The sequence below is a fragment of the Haplochromis burtoni genome, unplaced genomic scaffold, assembly GCF_018398535.1.
Source record: "Haplochromis burtoni strain Fernald_Lab_line unplaced genomic scaffold, NCSU_Asbu1 Contig_32, whole genome shotgun sequence".
In the NCBI taxonomy this organism is placed as follows: domain Eukaryota; kingdom Metazoa; phylum Chordata; class Actinopteri; order Cichliformes; family Cichlidae; genus Haplochromis; species Haplochromis burtoni.
The window spans coordinates 55,419-73,310 of NW_024582393.1; the positions used below are offsets into that span (position 1 = coordinate 55,419).

The following is a 17,892-nucleotide window of genomic DNA, read 5'->3' on the forward strand; positions in this document are numbered from 1 at the left end:
TTTTTTCAAAAAGGTATTTTTGTGTTCATGATACCAAACATTATGTATTATCCTTATTGGTCTTTTTTGAATTGTGCATATTTTTGTAGAGAGGTCCTGTGTTGCCCCAGATTTCAACACAATAATCTCAATATGGCAGTAAATTATTTATTTAAATTTTGCACATGTGCATGGTTTTGTGTAATGGGCTGAGAATGTCCTTTGTGTCTGCTCAAGCCGGTTTTCTTGAGAAAGAGCGCGTAGTGAACACGGACCGCAGTGTGTTTAAAACCAACGGAACAAGAGCTGCTCTCATTTCTGCAGGCTTTTCAGTGGCTGCTCTTTAACGTAAGCACAATTTTGTGCTAATGACCTGAATGAATGAGTAAAAGTGGGTTATCTGAAAATTTTATTCACACGGACACTGATTTCACAGAGTTAACACCCACTGTGACCTCAGGCAACTCAGAATTCCTCTCCGGATCCCGTCTGATGTCCACGTTGATCCATGTCCTTTATAGATGTGCAAAACCTGTAGAAAAAACCTCTCTAATGATTTTATACCTCATCTCTCCTGCACTGCTTGTGTTTTCCTCCTGACAAAGGCTTTCCTTTTTGTCTACCGTCGCCTCATGGCCAGAGTCTGGGCCCGCATTGCTAATGTAAGTAACATGGATGTCAAGTTTCTGGCGATGTTGGACCCTAATTGCAGACTGAATTTTCCCAAAAGTGGAAAATTAGTGGCTCTTCTCTTTCTGCCAGATGCTCTCCATCTCTCGTTTTTCATCCTTCTTTCCATCCTGTTTATTATTACCAACTGTGGTTTGCAGAGTCATGCAGGACTTGAGGGGCTGCAGCTTTTCATAAACTGTGGTTCTTCGGCTTCAGGGCCTACAGTTCACTGTGTAAGTGCTCCAAGAAGGTCTCAGGATACAGCCAATGTTTTTCAGAGAAGTCGTCACACGTCGCACGCCAATATTGTCTTGGAATTCAGCTTTATTGGCTACTACTATTAAATATGAGACTCCTAAGAAAGCCCTTTTCATCCTTTCCCACTCATTTCTGCTAAAATGACTCATCCACAGTGAGTGAATTGTTCACAAACTATATGTCACTCATCTCCAGGGCATGAAGAGGAGGGTGAGCTCACTGCATAGTTTAGTCTCGAGCCTTCCGCCGTGCTCCAGCACCTCAGGGATTGTTCAAATTCAAACAACTTGGTTTTACAACTAAAACAATGCAAGGCCACAGAACTGAAGAGACATGCAACTGGAAAATCTGTGCGCGTTAAGGTTATTTGTCTGTTTTTCCAAAGAAAATATTTGGCTAAGGACGCTGGGGGTTATCTGAAGCTGCATCCAAGACAAATGCACAACTTAGAGTGAATAAAACATGTCAGCGATTAACTGAAAAGGGCGGAAAGTGAATGTGTGTGTGTGTGTTTGTTTCTGTGTTTATTTGGTATCTAAAGCCATCCACACAGCTATTTGTTTGTCAAGCCACTGCTTGCTCACTGCATTTGTTGGTCTTCCTAATGTGTGTGTGTGTGTGTGTGTGTGTGTGTGTGTGTGTGTGTGTGTGTGTGTGTGTGTGTGTGTGTGAGTGTGTGCAGAATCTCTAAAAATAATTTAGAGATTCTGTAAAACTTTGCAAATATTTTCTCATTATTCCTTCAGCATGCTGCTTTAAACTGCTTGTTGAGCTTGGTGAGATCATACAAGTGTTTCAAATAAAAATCACCAGCATATTTGTCTGGGAATGGAATATCACTTAAATAATTGTGACCTACACGAAGGCAATTACGTTTTAACTTTGTCATTTTCAGCCTACATTTTCCCAGATTTTTTCTCAGACTTCAGTAGTGGGTCCAAAAAGAACCAAAGAAATATATTTTGGAACAGAGACTCAAAAATAGTTTGGGAAAGCATGAATTAAAATAGAGCAGAATAATTGGTATTTGCTATTATGCATGCACAAATGCTATTGCAGGCAGATATTCAGCACTTGGCAGAAACTAAATGCATTCAGGCTTGTAGACATGGTCATGACATCTGGTTGAAGTTCAAACCGAGCGTTAGAACTGTGAAGAAAGGTGATTTAAGTGACTTTGACTGTGGTGTGGTTGTTACTGTCAGGCAGGCAAGTCTGATGTACTGGAATTTTCCCACAAAACCTTTTCCGTTTTTGACTGAGAATGATCTAGAAAAAGTGGAAATATCGAGTGAGCAGCAGTTTTGATTAAAAATACTGCTTTGAGCTGATAGGAAGGCAAAAGTAACTCAAATAACAACCAAGTTATGCAGAAGAGCATCTCTGAACACACCACACTTTGAACTTTGAAGCAGATGGGTTACAGCAGCAGAAGACCACACCACATTCACTTTGAGCCCATCAGTATCAACTGCGTCTAAAAGCCACAGCCTTCCTTACTATTGCTGCTGACAATGTCCATCACTTGTGGTCACATAGTGATTGACATTAACAGAATTCTGATGTTTGCTTCCAGCAGGATAACATAAAGTGTAAAAAAGATCATCTCAAACTGGTTTCTTGAACATGACAATGAGTCCACCACATGCACCCAATGTAAACCTAATATAGCACCTTTAGGGTGTGCAACTATGTGATGCTATCATATCAATATGGATTAAAAACCACAGAGGAAAGTTTCCAGCACCCTTTTGAATCCATGCACCTACTTTCCTATTTATTTATCGCAGTTTTCAATCCTCTCGTTTAGTTTTCCCGAATGGCCTCAGGAATTATTGTGACAAGTATTTATTCGAATGGTTTTCTTTTCAGGGAAAAGGGTGGGAAAAGAGCGAACAGTTCAAACCAGTAAAAACTTGTCATACTTGTGACATCACATGTGTTGATGGACAGCATGGATGTAACGGTCGTACAAATCTGAGAGCATTGACAGATATTAGCACAATAGGTTCCTGCTGACAGACGTGAGGCCTGTGTGCGAGTGCTTTTTTTCCCTTTGTACACAACACATTTAATTTCAAACCTTTAGTCAACACAGTAAGGTAAAACCTTGAGTAATTAAGCTTAATAAAGAGGCATTTGATCTGAGAACCGCTTTCCCCCAGAAGGCATAAACTCACAGAGTTGTAGCTCGTCTTTCATTTCCAGTGACCTACAGTATCTTATCAGTTATCTTCATAGTTATTGGAGGGTAACTTAATGCCAGTCACCTTGAATGATCGGTTTGATTTAGACTGGAAAAGCTCAGCTACAGAATGGATCAGCTTTTGCCTGAGTTGTATACTTTGTATTTGTGCTAACAAGGTTATATATCCACCTCTGAACGATGCGGTGCTCTGAACGGATAATTGGAGGTGAGCTTCCCTCCCTCCAAGACATCTACAGGAAGCGCTGCCTGAGGAAAGCGGGGAGGATCATCAAGGACTCCAGTCACCCCAGCCATAAACTGTTCAGACTGCTTCCATCAGGAAGGAGGTTCTGCAGCATCCGGTCCCGTACCAGCAGACTGAGAGACAGCTTCTTCCACCAGGCCATCAGACTGCTGAACACGTCATAGACACCTCAGCTTCACTACTGGAACTTCAACACTATGCACTCCACACTGTATATAAATGCCACTTGTTTTGCACATATTCAACTCTGTATATTTTTATATATTTCATTTATTATTATTATTTTTTTACTATTTAATTTGTAAAATGTGTATACACACACACACACACACACACACACACACACACACACACACACACACACACACACACACACACACACACACACACACACACAGGAAAATGTTTAGTATACACATCCAGAAATGCATACACTATTATATATTGTACATATATTTATTAGTTTCAGATGTAGCCATTCTTGTATTTGCTGGTTTGTGTTGTTGTGTTTGCACATTTCTGTTGCTTGTGGGCTCGCACACAAGAATTTCACTCGCATGTGCTGTGCCAGTGTGCCTGCACATGCGATGTGACAATAAAAGTGATTTGATTTGATTTGATTTGATTTGACCTCTCAACGGCAACATGCTAATGGCTTATTTAGAAACTTCGAGCATGCTGACATAGTTATTTACCTTAGAGCACCACGTCTTCACAGTGCTGTGACACTGTTTGGGTGGAGCGTTTTTTAAGGTCTGATTTGGGCCCTGTTCGCGACACATAAATCTTTGCAGCTTTCAACATCAGCAGATAAATCAACCTGAAAATGATGAGACCAAGTCTGTCATAGCAGTGTTGCTCTCTTTTGGCTCTTAACTGCATCAAGTCTGTGTTTCACATTCCTTACAAGCATGGGCAACGGCATGTGCTGCGAGGAGGATGTGGACTATGCACAATCCTCACCAGGGTGCTGATGCTTTTGTTTTTCTGTTTTAATGGGAATTGAACCCCAGTATGAAGATGCGCATCCTCGCCTTAGTTTTACAAGTTTGTCGTGTCAGGTTTCACTTTCCCTCAGTCTTCCACATCTAAAAATAAATAAACTGCTTCTTTCAGCACTTTCTACCTTGTGATCAGTGAAATTTATCCCCCATTATTTTTGAATCATTCCCGTGTTCATGGTTTGACCACATAATTTTTACTCGTCTACTGTCTCCTGAATGAGGTCGACCACCAGATTCTTCTCACTCTCCGCTCTCCCCCCAGCGCATCACTCTGGCGGCCAAACCGCAAGCCGCGGTTACCCAGCATTCCTTGGAGAGGATGAGAGAGGCTTCAAGTAGCAGACTGTTAAATTAACATTCATGAGGAACCTCTCAAGTCACAGAACTGTTTCATGAGATCAACTGTTGCTGAATTTCACCACTGAAATGTAAAGTAGCACTTCCATTGTAGTGTTATTGTTTTGCAGATTTGCCGTTCGAGACAAAGAACAAGACTGATTTTGAAACAGCTCTTAAGACTTAGAAAAAAAAATATCAAAGGGCAGAATGGGGGCTTACTGTTTGTGCATTTATACTTTGTCTGGGAAATTTACAAAGTCACATCTTTAAGAAATAAGAAAAGACCAGACACAGGACCTGAGAGACGCATATGGTCCTTTCAGTTGAGCCAACTACTGTTCACTGACGCGTCATCAGAAAATGGTCTCAGTGGAAGGGTGGCTGCCAAGAAGCCATTCTTAAGGAAAGGAAACAGGGAAGAAAGGCTGCGGTATGCCAGATTACACAAGAACTGGACTGAAAATTAGTGGCAACAGGACTTATGGAGTGCCATCCATCATTTGGATTGGGGGGAGATCCACATGTGCACAGGACAAATATGTAAACTCCACACAGAAAAGGCCCAGATGGCACCTTCCTGAGGCAACAGTGCTAACCACCACACCACTGTGACTCTTCAAATTCAGCTTTAACACTCTAATGAAGTGATAACATAATGTGTAACAAGATGGAGGTTCTTTCATGGTTTGACAGCCAGTAGTGTTGGAGATCTTGTCAAAACTGATGGAATTATGAATGAAGAAAAGCAACATCAGATTTTGATCCATCATATAATACCATCTGGAAAGCATCTGACTGGCAGTGGGTTAATTTTTCAGCATGACAATTGAAGCAGCGTGGGAAGAAAATGCAACCAACATCTGAAGAAGAGCTTTGAATGCCCTTCAGGAAGCCCGGAGAACTATTTCTCAAGACTACTTAAAGAAAGTTGACTTAAGAGTGCTCAGAATGTCAGACTGGGCAGCATCACCTCATCCCCCATCACACTGAACACTGGTGCTCCACAGGGGTGTGTACTGAGCCCTCTCCTGTACTCACTCTACACCTACGACTGCACGGCCACTAACAACTCCAACATCATTGTGAAGTTTGCGGACGACACTACAGTGGTGGGTCTTATCACCAACGGTGATGAGACGGCTTACAGGGAGGAGGTCAGCGCCCTGACCCACTGGTGTCAAGACAACCATCTCACCCTCAACATCGCAAAGACAAAGGAGTTGATAGTGGACTTCCGGAGGTGCAGAGAAGTACACGCCCCCATCACCATCAACGGCGCTGCTGTGGAGAGAGTGAGCAGCTTCCGCTTCCTTGGTGTACATCTGGCTGAGGATCTTACGTGGTCAGTACACACAAACAAAACAGTGACGAAGGCGCAGCAGCGCCTCTTCTTTCTCAGGAGACTGAAAAGATTTGGCATGAGCCCCCGCATCCTCAGGACCTTCTATCACTGTGCCATTGAGAGCATCCTCACTGGATGCATCACCACCTGGTATGGCAACAGCACCGCCTACAACTGCAAAGCTCTCCAGCGAGTAGTGCGGTGCTCTGAACGGATAATTGGAGGTGAGCTTCCCTCCCTCCAAGACATCTACAGGAAGCGCTGCCTGAGGAAAGTGGGGAGGATCATCAAGGACTCCAGTCACCCCAGCCATAAACTGTTCAGACTACTTCCATCAGGAAGGAGGTTCTGCAGCATCCGGTCCCGTACCAGCAGACTGAGAGACAGCTTCTTCCACCAGGCCATCAGACTGCTGAACACTTCACTGACACCTCAGCTTCACTACTGGAACTTTAACATTATGCACTCCATACTGTACAGTAATGCCACTGTTTTGCACATGTCTCAACTCTGTATATTTTTATATATTTTATTTATTGTTTACTCTATTTAATTTGTAAAATATGTGTACACACACACACACACACACACACACACACACGTAGAAAAACATTTAGTATACACATCCATAAATGCATATACTATTATATATTGTACATATATTTTTTATTTTCAGATGTAGCCATTCTTGTATTTTGCTTGTTTACATTATTGTATTTTGCACAACTCTGTTGCTTGTGAAGCTCGCACACAAGAATTTCACTCACATGTGCTGTACCAGTGTACCTGCACATGTGATGTGACAATAAAAGTGATTTGATTTGAATGTGTTTCAGAGTAAAGGTGGTCACAGCAAATATTGACTTTCAAACTGTTTTTGTCCTGTACCCCCATGTATGTGTGAACCTTTCAGTAAATCACTGCACACATTCCTATTATATTCCTAGCATAAAATAAAGGAATTATTAGGGGCTCAAGAATTTTGCACAGTGCTGTGTATTCACAACAAGACAAAAACCTGTTGTGGTAATTAACGCTAGCAGGAGTTTGCCTTTAGCCTAATGAAATTAAAATGACTTTCACATCCTCCCCAGCTGTGTACTGTAACTGAAACATATAACTGGTTATTTAGTAGTAAACTGGCAGAAAGTAACAACCAACAATCCTGCTGAATTAAAAAAAATAAACTAAAAATCCGACTAATGAAAAAATTCAATTTTTTGATTTTAAGGTTTTGTGTTTAATCGAGCTAACTCCTTTTAAATCGAATATGTAAATGCATTAAATCTTAAGTCAGTGCATTAGTTAACATCATAACTAATGATATAAAACATGTGCTGAGGTGTCATTTCCAGCACACTTGAACTCTACATATTAAGCATAAATGTAGCATTCAACATGTATTTTTTTCCCCGGACAAACAAACTCATTTCCATAATGCATAGACAAGGATTTTAATGTATGCTTCCCTTACAAATCACTGGCTTTCACACTAAGCAATAGTCACTTTTCAACAACCCATGATGCATTGCATCTGTGTATACAGTAGGTACTGCAGCCCAAAACAGCATTTATTAAAAGGCAACATAATTATGGTACAAACACTCAGAACAAACTGTCACCACACACTGGTCATTCTCTACAAGCTGTTAGAGGAGAAAGACTGTCTCGCTCCTTTAGACTGGCGCAGTGTAAAATATATAAATGAAATTTGTCAAGAGCAGTAGCAACGTATGAAACCAACTGTGAGGTCAGATAACAGTTATATTTCCCCATCATGTGTTTTATTACCCTCGGATGTAAAAATCTTTAATTTCCTTGCACATTTCAATTTGTTGCCTCAGCAGAGAATCAAATTAGAACTTTCAAGGACTTCTGTTAGTATTTTTTTGCATGTTAAATACAACAAACCATCTTCTTATTCATCATCACTAGATTTTTTTTTCCTGCAATATGTTTTCTATGGGTATTAAGGTTTTAGTTTAATGGAGGAGGACATGCAAAGGGTTATGCAAGTGACGGGGTGAGATAGAGCAACGTGATCTGCTGTGGTGTCCCCTAAAAGGAGCAGCTAAAAGAAAAGAATATTTACATGGAGGGTTTGAAGTAACATTTTAAATCCATTTCTTTTTTTATTTATTGTGTTGTAGCTGTCTAAAGGAGACACGGCCAACAACGACTCAAATTAGAGCTGTTTTCATTAGCACGGGATCAGTTTTAATATTGACTGCTCCAAAATTAGTCTGTCTGCACGTCTGTGTGCTTTCCTCTGCTTCATGACATACAAACAACTCACGCAAAAAAACAACAACAAATTCCTGAAAAAAATAATTTGTCATTTTTTTACCATCTAAATACAGTACAATGTTTAGCCAAATATATGCAGAAAATTTCAAAAATTATTTTTTGAAGCAGCACACTAAACTCGTTTGAACCTATTGAAATGTTAGTACTATTTTTTTTCTTTGCCCTTTACTCATTTGCATGACAGGATTTGGATTAAATGATTGTCAAATAAAAAGAAACATCTTCCTTTTATCTGCATTCATCTCATGGTGGCTGTACAATTTAAGAAACGGTCACAATTTTCAAACAACATCATGCAAACATATGTAACCAGCACTAAATTACATGAGCAAGAATGATCAGCTGAAAGTCAATGACAGAGAGCAGTAAGGGCAGAGATCATTGCTTTTACTGCTTTTGACAGCGCTGAGCTCAGGACAGGACCCACTGTAACAGGTCCCAGAGCAAAAGTACAGAATATCCAATTAAATGCACACAAAACACCTTAACATCTGCAGCAACCAATATGAACACACTAAATGAACATTTATAGATTCTCCAGCATTTACATACTAAGATTCATTATAAAAGCCAGTAAAAGGACCAATAAAACTCTGTTTGTCCATGTAGGATTTTAAAGGGAACTGAATGTAATAAATGTGAAATATTTACTTTTTATTCTTACATAAAATGCACTGAAGGGTGTAAAGTGGGTCTTTGTAAACACCAGCGTCAAAGCTGTCCCTTGTTGTTGATTTACCTTGTCGTATTGTATTTTCATTAACAATTAATGAAAAATATCATTAGCTTACATTTTGTCTTCAGGCATCCAGTCTAAAATTACAGTAATTAACCGTGAAACTACATCTTAAAGCTCAAAGTATAACATGTACAAAATATGAAGTTCCAGAAAGAGGTTCTGTTGCAACAACTCTCACCAATAGACCCATCATAGTGTATATCCTAAAGGCACCTTAGACAAAGAGAAATCCCTGTGTGCAAGCGGTTAAAGAGGTTGAAGGTTGAAAAACAAATGTGAACAAAAGATAAATGGAGAAGCTTTTCCCCCTCAGAGAGCCTAACCACTGCATGGAAACACTGTATCACCACGAGAAAGGCTACATAGTAAATAAATGGAGTTTTCATTGCATAAACTATTCTGTTGCTGATTGTCTAAAAGCATGACTTAAAGACACAGAATGCAGCTCTGTAATATTACAAGATTTGACTCAGTTTTTGTTTCAAATGCTGCAAAAAAAATGCCAGAAATGCTCCGTCGTTCTGGCACTGCGTCATTTGTTTCGTACTGCGATGCTGCATTACTGAAACAGTGTATGTTTTTAGAAATAGGAAAGCATGCATTGGGAAATTCTCTCCTGATCATGCAGATATTGTTTCTGGATTTGTACTTCAAAGTCTAACAGTAGGAAGGAACACACAAATATACAAAACAATAAAAACAAACAATGAGACGAATTGAATTCAAAAAACAAAAACCTCAACAATTAAAAACAGTGTCCAACAAGCTCTGTTCTGCTTCGGCAAAATCAATCCCCCCCAAGAACGATGATGGAAAAGTTCGCCTTCCCCCACTTCCTTGGTATCCTCTCCTCCTTTTAAACTCATCCCAAAAATCACCCACTGTGGTGCATCATCATCATTATCATCAATTCTTCCACCTCCTCCACTTTCAACCGGGTTTATGACTTTCCTCTTCAGGCTGGGCTGACTTGCTCCCCCTGCAGACGAGAGGTTGGAATGACTCAGTAGTCCAGCAACCAGATAAGTGGGGAGACAGCGCCTCTGGTGCCACTGAGGGAGTTTAAATTGGAAAGTGACTTGGGATCAATTAGATAAGTAGGTGGAGCAGGTATGGATCACACCCTGCTGGTCGGGTGGCAGCGGTATGTTGGACAGTTGGACAGAGCATCTACTCCGCTGTCGACGTTCTGTGAGCACCCTCCCTCACAGCAAGCCTCTGGGAGAGATAAAGCAGACAATATGAGTAATGAATCTACCTGACATTAAAAACGGTGAAGTATGTTACACACAGCCAAAGAGGAGCCACCTGCATCTTCCCCCGGCATCAGCAGATGAGCTGGGTTGGCTCCTTCTTGTCCCGTGCCGAGCTGGAGACGCCTCATGTGACGAACCACTGCTGTGGCATTGAACGCTTGCTGCAGAGAAGCAATAATGAAACTTCAAGAAAGGAGGAAAATCTACTTGCCAATTGTGGACAAATTAGGATCTGGATGGCAATTTAACCCGCCGAGGATCAAGTCATTGTAGCTGAAATCCCTAACCCTAATTACATTTTTTAATTGCCCGGTACAGTTAAGTTAAAATATAGCAAACCAGACCAGTTTTAATCTCTGTCCTCTCCTTTAATGCTAAAAATGAAAAGAACAATGCAACATGTAAGTAGAACTGGGCGGCAGACTTACCTTCCACTTGCTCTTAGCAAAATTCTTCTTAATCTGCGCACTGACAGACTCGTGAATGTTCTTGTCCAGCGCAGTATCCCCAGCAATCCTGACAGAGGAAATGGCTTTCAGTGCGAATGTGTTTTATTTGTGTGCATAACGGATAGGAATCCGGATAGGAATTGTTCTACAGATATGGTCACACATAGTTAACCGACATGCAGTCCAAACACTTACAATATTTACAACACTTAAGTGTAATTATTGAAGATTTGAACTAACAAAATAACATTATTCTTCTTTGGAAAAATTATGTGTACAAGGAGCCATACCAGGGGTGCTGCAGAGCCTGCTCACAAGTGTAACGTATGCTGGGATCTTTCTCCATCAGATGTACTATAAAATCTTTAGCTGAAAAGGTAAAAAAATACACATTTTAAACATTATCAACTGCATAAAACTGATGTTTAATGAATGATTAATAACCATACTGTACTATCAGTCTAAAACTGGATTAAGCTTATTAATGCAATAATACTTCAGTGTTTTAACTTGACGCCAAGAGTCAAAAGTAGGAATTTTATTTTATTTTTTTACATTTGATCGTTGCCTGATCTTGCAAGTTAAACGCCTGCAGGGTAAACTTTAGGCTTGGAAGGAACAAAAAGATCAAGTCTCCGTCTGGCACTCTGTGTCAAATGGAGTGTCAGGTAGGTGGGAGATTTTTCTGCTCACTGTGAGGGTCTGTGTTTTGCAGAGAGAAGTATTCAACATTGGCGTGCAAAACTGCCGTTCACAATATTCACTATTGGATGAATGCCACCCATTCACAAGGCAATATTTTATGAATCTGGCAAAGATACTTGTAGTAAAACATTTAAATCAGCATGTACGTGTGCAGACACAAAATAATTACCATGTTCTTCCTGTCGCTTGTGGAATGCAATATCTAATGTAATTTCCAGGTGTGATTTAATGACTAGAAACCGTATCAAAGAAAGTTTTTGAAGTTTCTCCAGGACATGTGAGCACTCTGGAGTGTACAATCCCAAATAACAAATGCAGACAAGCACTGGCTGAGACTGTAACAATATAAGAAAAAGGATGTAAATTTCTAATAAATTTCTAGTGGCTCATCTCTTTCTGTGTAATCCAGAACTATCAGATTTGATTTAAAGAGGAGGATGTTTCTGACCTCAAAGAAAAAGAATGAATTAATTTGATGGTTTCCACAATACACACCCAGAACACGATCCTCTGGTGATTTGGGAAACTTTGTTAAAAGGGTGTGTTCCTTCTTTAATCACAGTTTCCAGTGTGATCAGCCTGAAAAGTATCAGTTCCAAAAAGCTCTTTATGAGAGGTCTCATGTCTGTACTGTACCTGAATCAGAGATATCGTCCCAGTACGGAGAATCAAACTCATATTCTGCTTTCAGGATCTGTTCAAACAGTTTGGCATCATTCTCGTCATAGAAGGGAGGATAACCACACAGCCTGAAACACAGAGACAGCACAGGCTGACACTTCCCTTTACAGACACGCTTCGGCTTTTCTATGATGCTAAAGCCTTAATCACTCCTTTATTTAGTAGCTCTGCTTGTTTTGATTTGGCTGATTTTAATGCTGGGTGCCCTTCCTGATGCAACCACCAAGGGATTAGTGTCTATTCCTGGGATCCAACCATGAATCCTTTGCTTGTTAGTTGAATGTTAAAATTAACACTGCTGCTGCTGAATCCAAAACATGCTGCATTCTGATTAATCCTTATCAAAACCTGACTGTTAAAATATTGTATCTCTGCAGACGTGATTCATCTTGTATAAAGATACATCTAAAACATGTACTCACAGAATATATGCTATGACACCAATAGACCAGCAGTCAACTGCTTTACTGTAGGGCTTCTGAGCCAAAACTTCAGGGGCTGAGGAAACACAAGGTCATAGCTATTAAGGCACAATATAACAAGACTTAACCTTCATAGTGTCTGATACATGTTTAGCATGCTTTCTGTCTCACTTTTTCATACACAGTACACCATCTCTGAGCCATTAAACTGTGTTAAAGCCGAGATCTGAGAAAAAGGTGGTGTACACGCCTAAAGTTGTTTTTTATAAACAGATTTCTAGTATTTGACTTCTTTACCGACATATCCAGGAGTTCCACAGGCTGTTGACATCACACTGCCAGAGCCCTCAATTTTTGACAGACCAAAGTCACTGATCATGATTTTGGAGTCTTCATCCATGCTGTAATACAGCAGATTCTCTGGCTTTGGATGGAGGGACAGCAGAACAGAACGTAAATAAAATGCATCATAAAAAAACCATAAAAAGTCTTGCAAACTGAAATCCAACATCACTGGACACACAGTTAATAACTAATTCTACTTTCGTTAATGATCAGCAAAGCCATACAGTAAGGGGGGATAACAGACATGTATTTAGTCTGGGGGCAAGAATTTTGCAAATTCCTTTAAAGGAGTGTGTGTGTGTGTGTGTGTGTGTGTGTGTGTGTGCGTGTGTGTGTGTGTGTGTGTGTGTGTGTGTGTCCTCAAAGGTTCGGTTTAAAATACACAGCACCATTAGGTATCAAAACACAGAAGATAAAGCCCCATAGCACAAAAACATTGATGAAAATGAAACCATATCTCATTATATTGTAGTGAAAAAACAAAAAAAGAGAGACAACAACCTACAAGAATAAACTCAAATTTACTACCATTTGCCACACAAAGTCAATCTTTTCAAACATAGTTCTGATCCCTGGTTCACCTTGAGGTCACGGTGCACAATGCCCATGTCGTGGAGGTATTTGACAGCATCCAGGATCTGCTGAATGAGCTTACTGGCATCTTTCTCTGTGTAGAAGCCCTTCTCTATGATACGATCAAAGAGTTCCCCACCAGACACTCTGTATTTTCAATGTGGATAAGAAAGAAGAAAAGAACAGTGAGAGGGGGACTAAAAATAGAAGGGAAGCATGGAAATTTAAGTGTAGAAGCGAGATATAAAAAGATAATCCCTGCTAACTCCAGCAAATAAAAATCTTTTATAGTTAGTTATAAACCACTACTTCAGATAAAGTTACTTTCTTACAAACCACATGGGAAAAAATGCTTTCAGTCTAAAATTATAAACAGTCAGTCAATCTTACAATGTCTGCTTCATATTTTGCCACTAGATGGCAACGTGACTCTATCATAGGAATTTCAAGTACATTATGAATACCTGCACAGGAAATTTAACATCTTACAACGAGCTAAAGAAAGAAAAGAGAAGATGATATGGATGTTTAGACAAGCAGTGCATGGAAAGCTGGGTTGCTGAACTCATTCGGCCAGTGTCCCCGTGTCACTTTACCCACATATTCAGTTCCCTCCATGATACATTCCTATTCCTGCGTACATTTTCACATATATGTGCAGCCTCTGTTTGACAGTTGGCAGAGGTAAAATAAAACTGAACAGGATAGTGATGCAGCACAACATGAAAGAGTGAACAACCACGAATGAGGTAAAACATCTGGATTTCAAGGTCACATCTTCCCTCTTTGCTGCTGTTTTTCATTTCCCTAATTTTACAGTCATTAATAAATTAATAATAATTTTTCTAATCCTCATCTTGCCTTTGTTTTTCCTCTCTCACTCTGACATTTCACTAGTTGAGGTGGGTGGGACACTGACTGGCAACTAGTATGAGGGCAAACTCCCCACTGTTGCTCATGAGTAGGTAAAGTAGAGTTTTCGTGTGTGTGTGTGTGTGTGTGTGTGTGTGTGTGTGTGTGTGTGTGTGTGTGTGTGCGTGCGTGCAAGCATGTCTGTGTGAATGTGTTGCAGGGTGCAATTCATGGCATGTGACAAGCCGTGTGTGGGAGAGAACACAAGTAGGCACGCAAAGACAATTCACAAAGTCCCACACATATGTGAATACTCACAGTTGCATGACAAGGTAGAGGTGTGATTTACTCTCAAATATGTCTTCCAGAGACACAATGTTGGTGTGTTTGATCCTGTGAAGAGAGGGAAAAAAGGAAAAAGCAGGCGAGAAGTTCAGTTGTTAATTCTGTTCTTCAAGCAGTACTTGCAAAAAAACTGGTTTTACATATGATCTTTATCCAGTCTTTATCGATAAGAGCTGTTTGCAGAGAGCAAAATAATAATTTTCTGTCATGTTTTTTGTGGGACACTAATTGCATTTTAGCAGTTTAAACAGAGCTTCCACTGTTCTGCTGCCCCATGTCTGCAGATACAGATGCGAGATGGACTCATCAGATTAAGATTACTCTTGTACCTCTGTCTAACCAACGTGTAATGTTAGCACACCTGCAATATGTGTCTCATACAAATGCTACTGTCAATAAATAACTGTAACCAAACTTTCTGCCAGTTTTTTAAAAGTGATTTACTAACACATCCATCTACAGTCATGTACAAAGGAAAATGCATGCTCTTTCTATCCTGAGGTTTAAGTGATAACATTTTTTAAAAAATGTCTGCTGTATGTCCCTACCAGGTTCTAAAATTACTTTAGACAACCTAATCTAAAAAAAAAAAAAAATACATACATAACACCATTTGATAGGCAGCGTGGCCTTAAAAAAATATCAAGAAAAATGTAAGAAGTGAAGGACAAAAGAAGAAATGGCAGGCATAAAAAGAAAAACAAAAAAAGACACCAACAATCTAAAATAGATCAATAGTGTCTGACAGTCATGTCCTCAAGAAAAAAGGAAAAAACAAAGACCTGGCCCATGACCTGAGAGATTTAGCTGGTTTTTCCATCTACTGTTCACTGAAGCCTCATCGGAAATGGTCTCAGTGGAAGGGTGGCTGTTAAGAAGACATTTTTGGGGGGAAGAGAATCAAGTAGGAAAGGCTGACATACGCTAGATTACACAAGAACTGAAATGAAAATGCAAAAGTCTGATAGTGTGAAGAATCCAAATGTGAAACATTTTCTTGAAACTGTTGTCAGTATTTATGGACGTCAGAAAAGAGGCACAAGAGAGAGCATCAAAAGCCATGTTCAAAATACAGTGGAGGTTCTCTCATGGTTTGGAGATTTTGATTGAACATGCAATATGTTCTATAGATATAATTCTTATTTTTTTATTTACTTTAACTGTTGATTCACTTTTGACCAAATGAACACACTCAATACTGTATGTTGGAAAGAAATAAATCACTTTTGAAAAACTGGCAGAAAGTTTGGTTACAGTCTCCATGGTTTCCACAGACCATGGAGACCATCTGATTGGTAACGACTTCATTGTTCAACTTTACAATGGTCCCAAACACACTGACAATGCAGTAAAAGCAAACCTGGAAAGAAAAACACACAGTGGATCACTATCAGTCATGGATTGGTTTCCACAGAGCCCAGACCTCAACATTATTGAAGCAGTGTGGGATCATCTTGGGTGAATGGCCTGTATTTGTATAGCGCTTTACTTAGTCCCTAAGTACTCCAAAGCGCTTTACACTACATTCAGTCATCCACCCATTCACACACTGGTGATGGCAAGCTACATTGTAGCCACAGCTGCCCTGGGGCGCACTGACAGAGGCGAGGCTGCCGGACACAGGCGGCACCAGGCCCTCTGACCACCACCAGGAGGCAACGGGTGAAGTGTCTCGCCCAAGGACACAACGACCAATACTGTCGGAGCCGGGGCTCGAACCGGCAACCTTCCGATTACAAGACGAACTGTCAACTGTTGAGCCACGATCGCCGACAAAACGTGACAGCCAACATCCAAAGAAGAGCTTTGAATGTCCTTCAAGAAGCTTGCAGAACTATTCCTGAACTTTGCTTAAAAATGACAAGGAAGCTGCCTAAAAGAGATTAGACTGTGTTAAAGAATAAAGGTGCTCATGCCAAATATTGACTTTCAAGCTCATAAGTCTGTACAAACTCAGCGTTGATCTTTGGTCTTGCTGTGTTTCCACTGATGTTTGCACATGTTTCAATAAATCACTGCACCTAGTTCCATTTTAGGAGCAAAATATAAAGAAATATGGGTAACTCAATCTTTTTTCACAGTACTGTATCTCAAGAAGAGGTGTTTGTCCTGGTACAGGAACCAACTCATAAAAATATTGCCCCATAGTGCTACCTTTTACTTCAGCTTTGATTCTTTTCTGATTTTTCCTTTTCCCTCATCATGCACTCTGAGTGTTTGTTACCTCAGTGCCTGGTCTAAGGTGTGTGTTTGAAGGTTACCGAGTTGAAGGCAGGAAGACAAAGACAACATAAAGCCATGTGTCTGAGATGTACCCAAGGTAACTATGCATGCGTCATCCTGTGCTCACGCTGGATTACAGCAATGAGTCTTATCCACCTTCATTCATCAGCTTAGCTCTGTGTGGAGCGAGAAACGGACATGTGGAGACTCACATACAGTTTCACACACACGATTACATAAGGTCTGCAACATGTAGTACACATTCTGTGCTTGTGTGGACATTGAACCTACGGGTGGACACGGGTCATTGTGACTGTCAGAAAGCTGAAGTGTCTATTTAAGGTTCGGTCCTCTGCTGACCCCTGTCAGCTTGGATCACAGAAAGTCAGCAAATTAGAGAACAGAGCTGCCAACTTTGCAGTGAGCATGAAGCAAAATTGACACTTGAGTGAAAGTAAGAAAACAGGAAATTCTAGTGATTTTTAAATGCTGCTGATTTTTTATTGATTTATTTAACCCACCCTTTGGATTTTGCTGTCTTAGACTTTAAAGTTAAAAATTATTTTTTTCTGTTCACACCTTTTGTATTTCATTGTATTCTTCCAGAGCACTGAGTGGGCCAACCACAAACGAAAGAATGGTTCTTATAAAACTCTTATAAAATTTTAAAGTGTTTCCAGAGAAACTGTAAACATGTTTTTTTCAGATCAGAAGAGATTCAATTAGTCAAATGAAAAGAAACAAGCCACCAAAACAGAACTGTTAATCTGTTACCCATCATGTTTTAATTTGAATGCAGTTACTTCAGTTCATGTGCATGCAAATAAAACATTTTAAATAACTTCTCATTTTAAGAACTGTATAATCACTTTAAAATCTTCCACAACTATTCTGCGTTGGAAGCAGCTACTCTACTGGCAACAAGGTTCCCTGTGTGACACTGAGCAG

At 40.0% G+C, this 17,892-nt stretch overlaps 1 protein-coding gene across 5 annotated transcripts in view; it reads right to left on the reverse strand.

Annotated features, from left to right (window-relative positions):
- Positions 1–7,482: 7,482 nt before the first annotated feature.
- The window catches only part of camk1b (calcium/calmodulin-dependent protein kinase Ib), a 40,188-nt gene continuing 29,778 nt past the window's right edge, over positions 7,483–17,892 (reverse strand). For all 5 annotated transcript variants that reach the window (XM_005918504.3, XM_005918503.3, XM_005918505.3 and 2 more), the window contains 9 exons: positions 14,695–14,769; positions 13,533–13,671; positions 12,904–13,030; positions 12,607–12,682; positions 12,140–12,252; positions 11,089–11,167; positions 10,778–10,865; positions 10,402–10,510; positions 7,483–10,311 (listed from right to left, as the gene is read on the reverse strand). In XM_005918504.3, the coding sequence (XP_005918566.1) occupies positions 10,211–10,311; positions 10,402–10,510; positions 10,778–10,865; positions 11,089–11,167; positions 12,140–12,252; positions 12,607–12,682; positions 12,904–13,030; positions 13,533–13,671; positions 14,695–14,769 (907 nt within the window). In that variant the 3' untranslated portion in view covers positions 7,483–10,210. The remainder of the gene's footprint in view (positions 10,312–10,401; positions 10,511–10,777; positions 10,866–11,088; positions 11,168–12,139; positions 12,253–12,606; positions 12,683–12,903; positions 13,031–13,532; positions 13,672–14,694; positions 14,770–17,892) is intronic.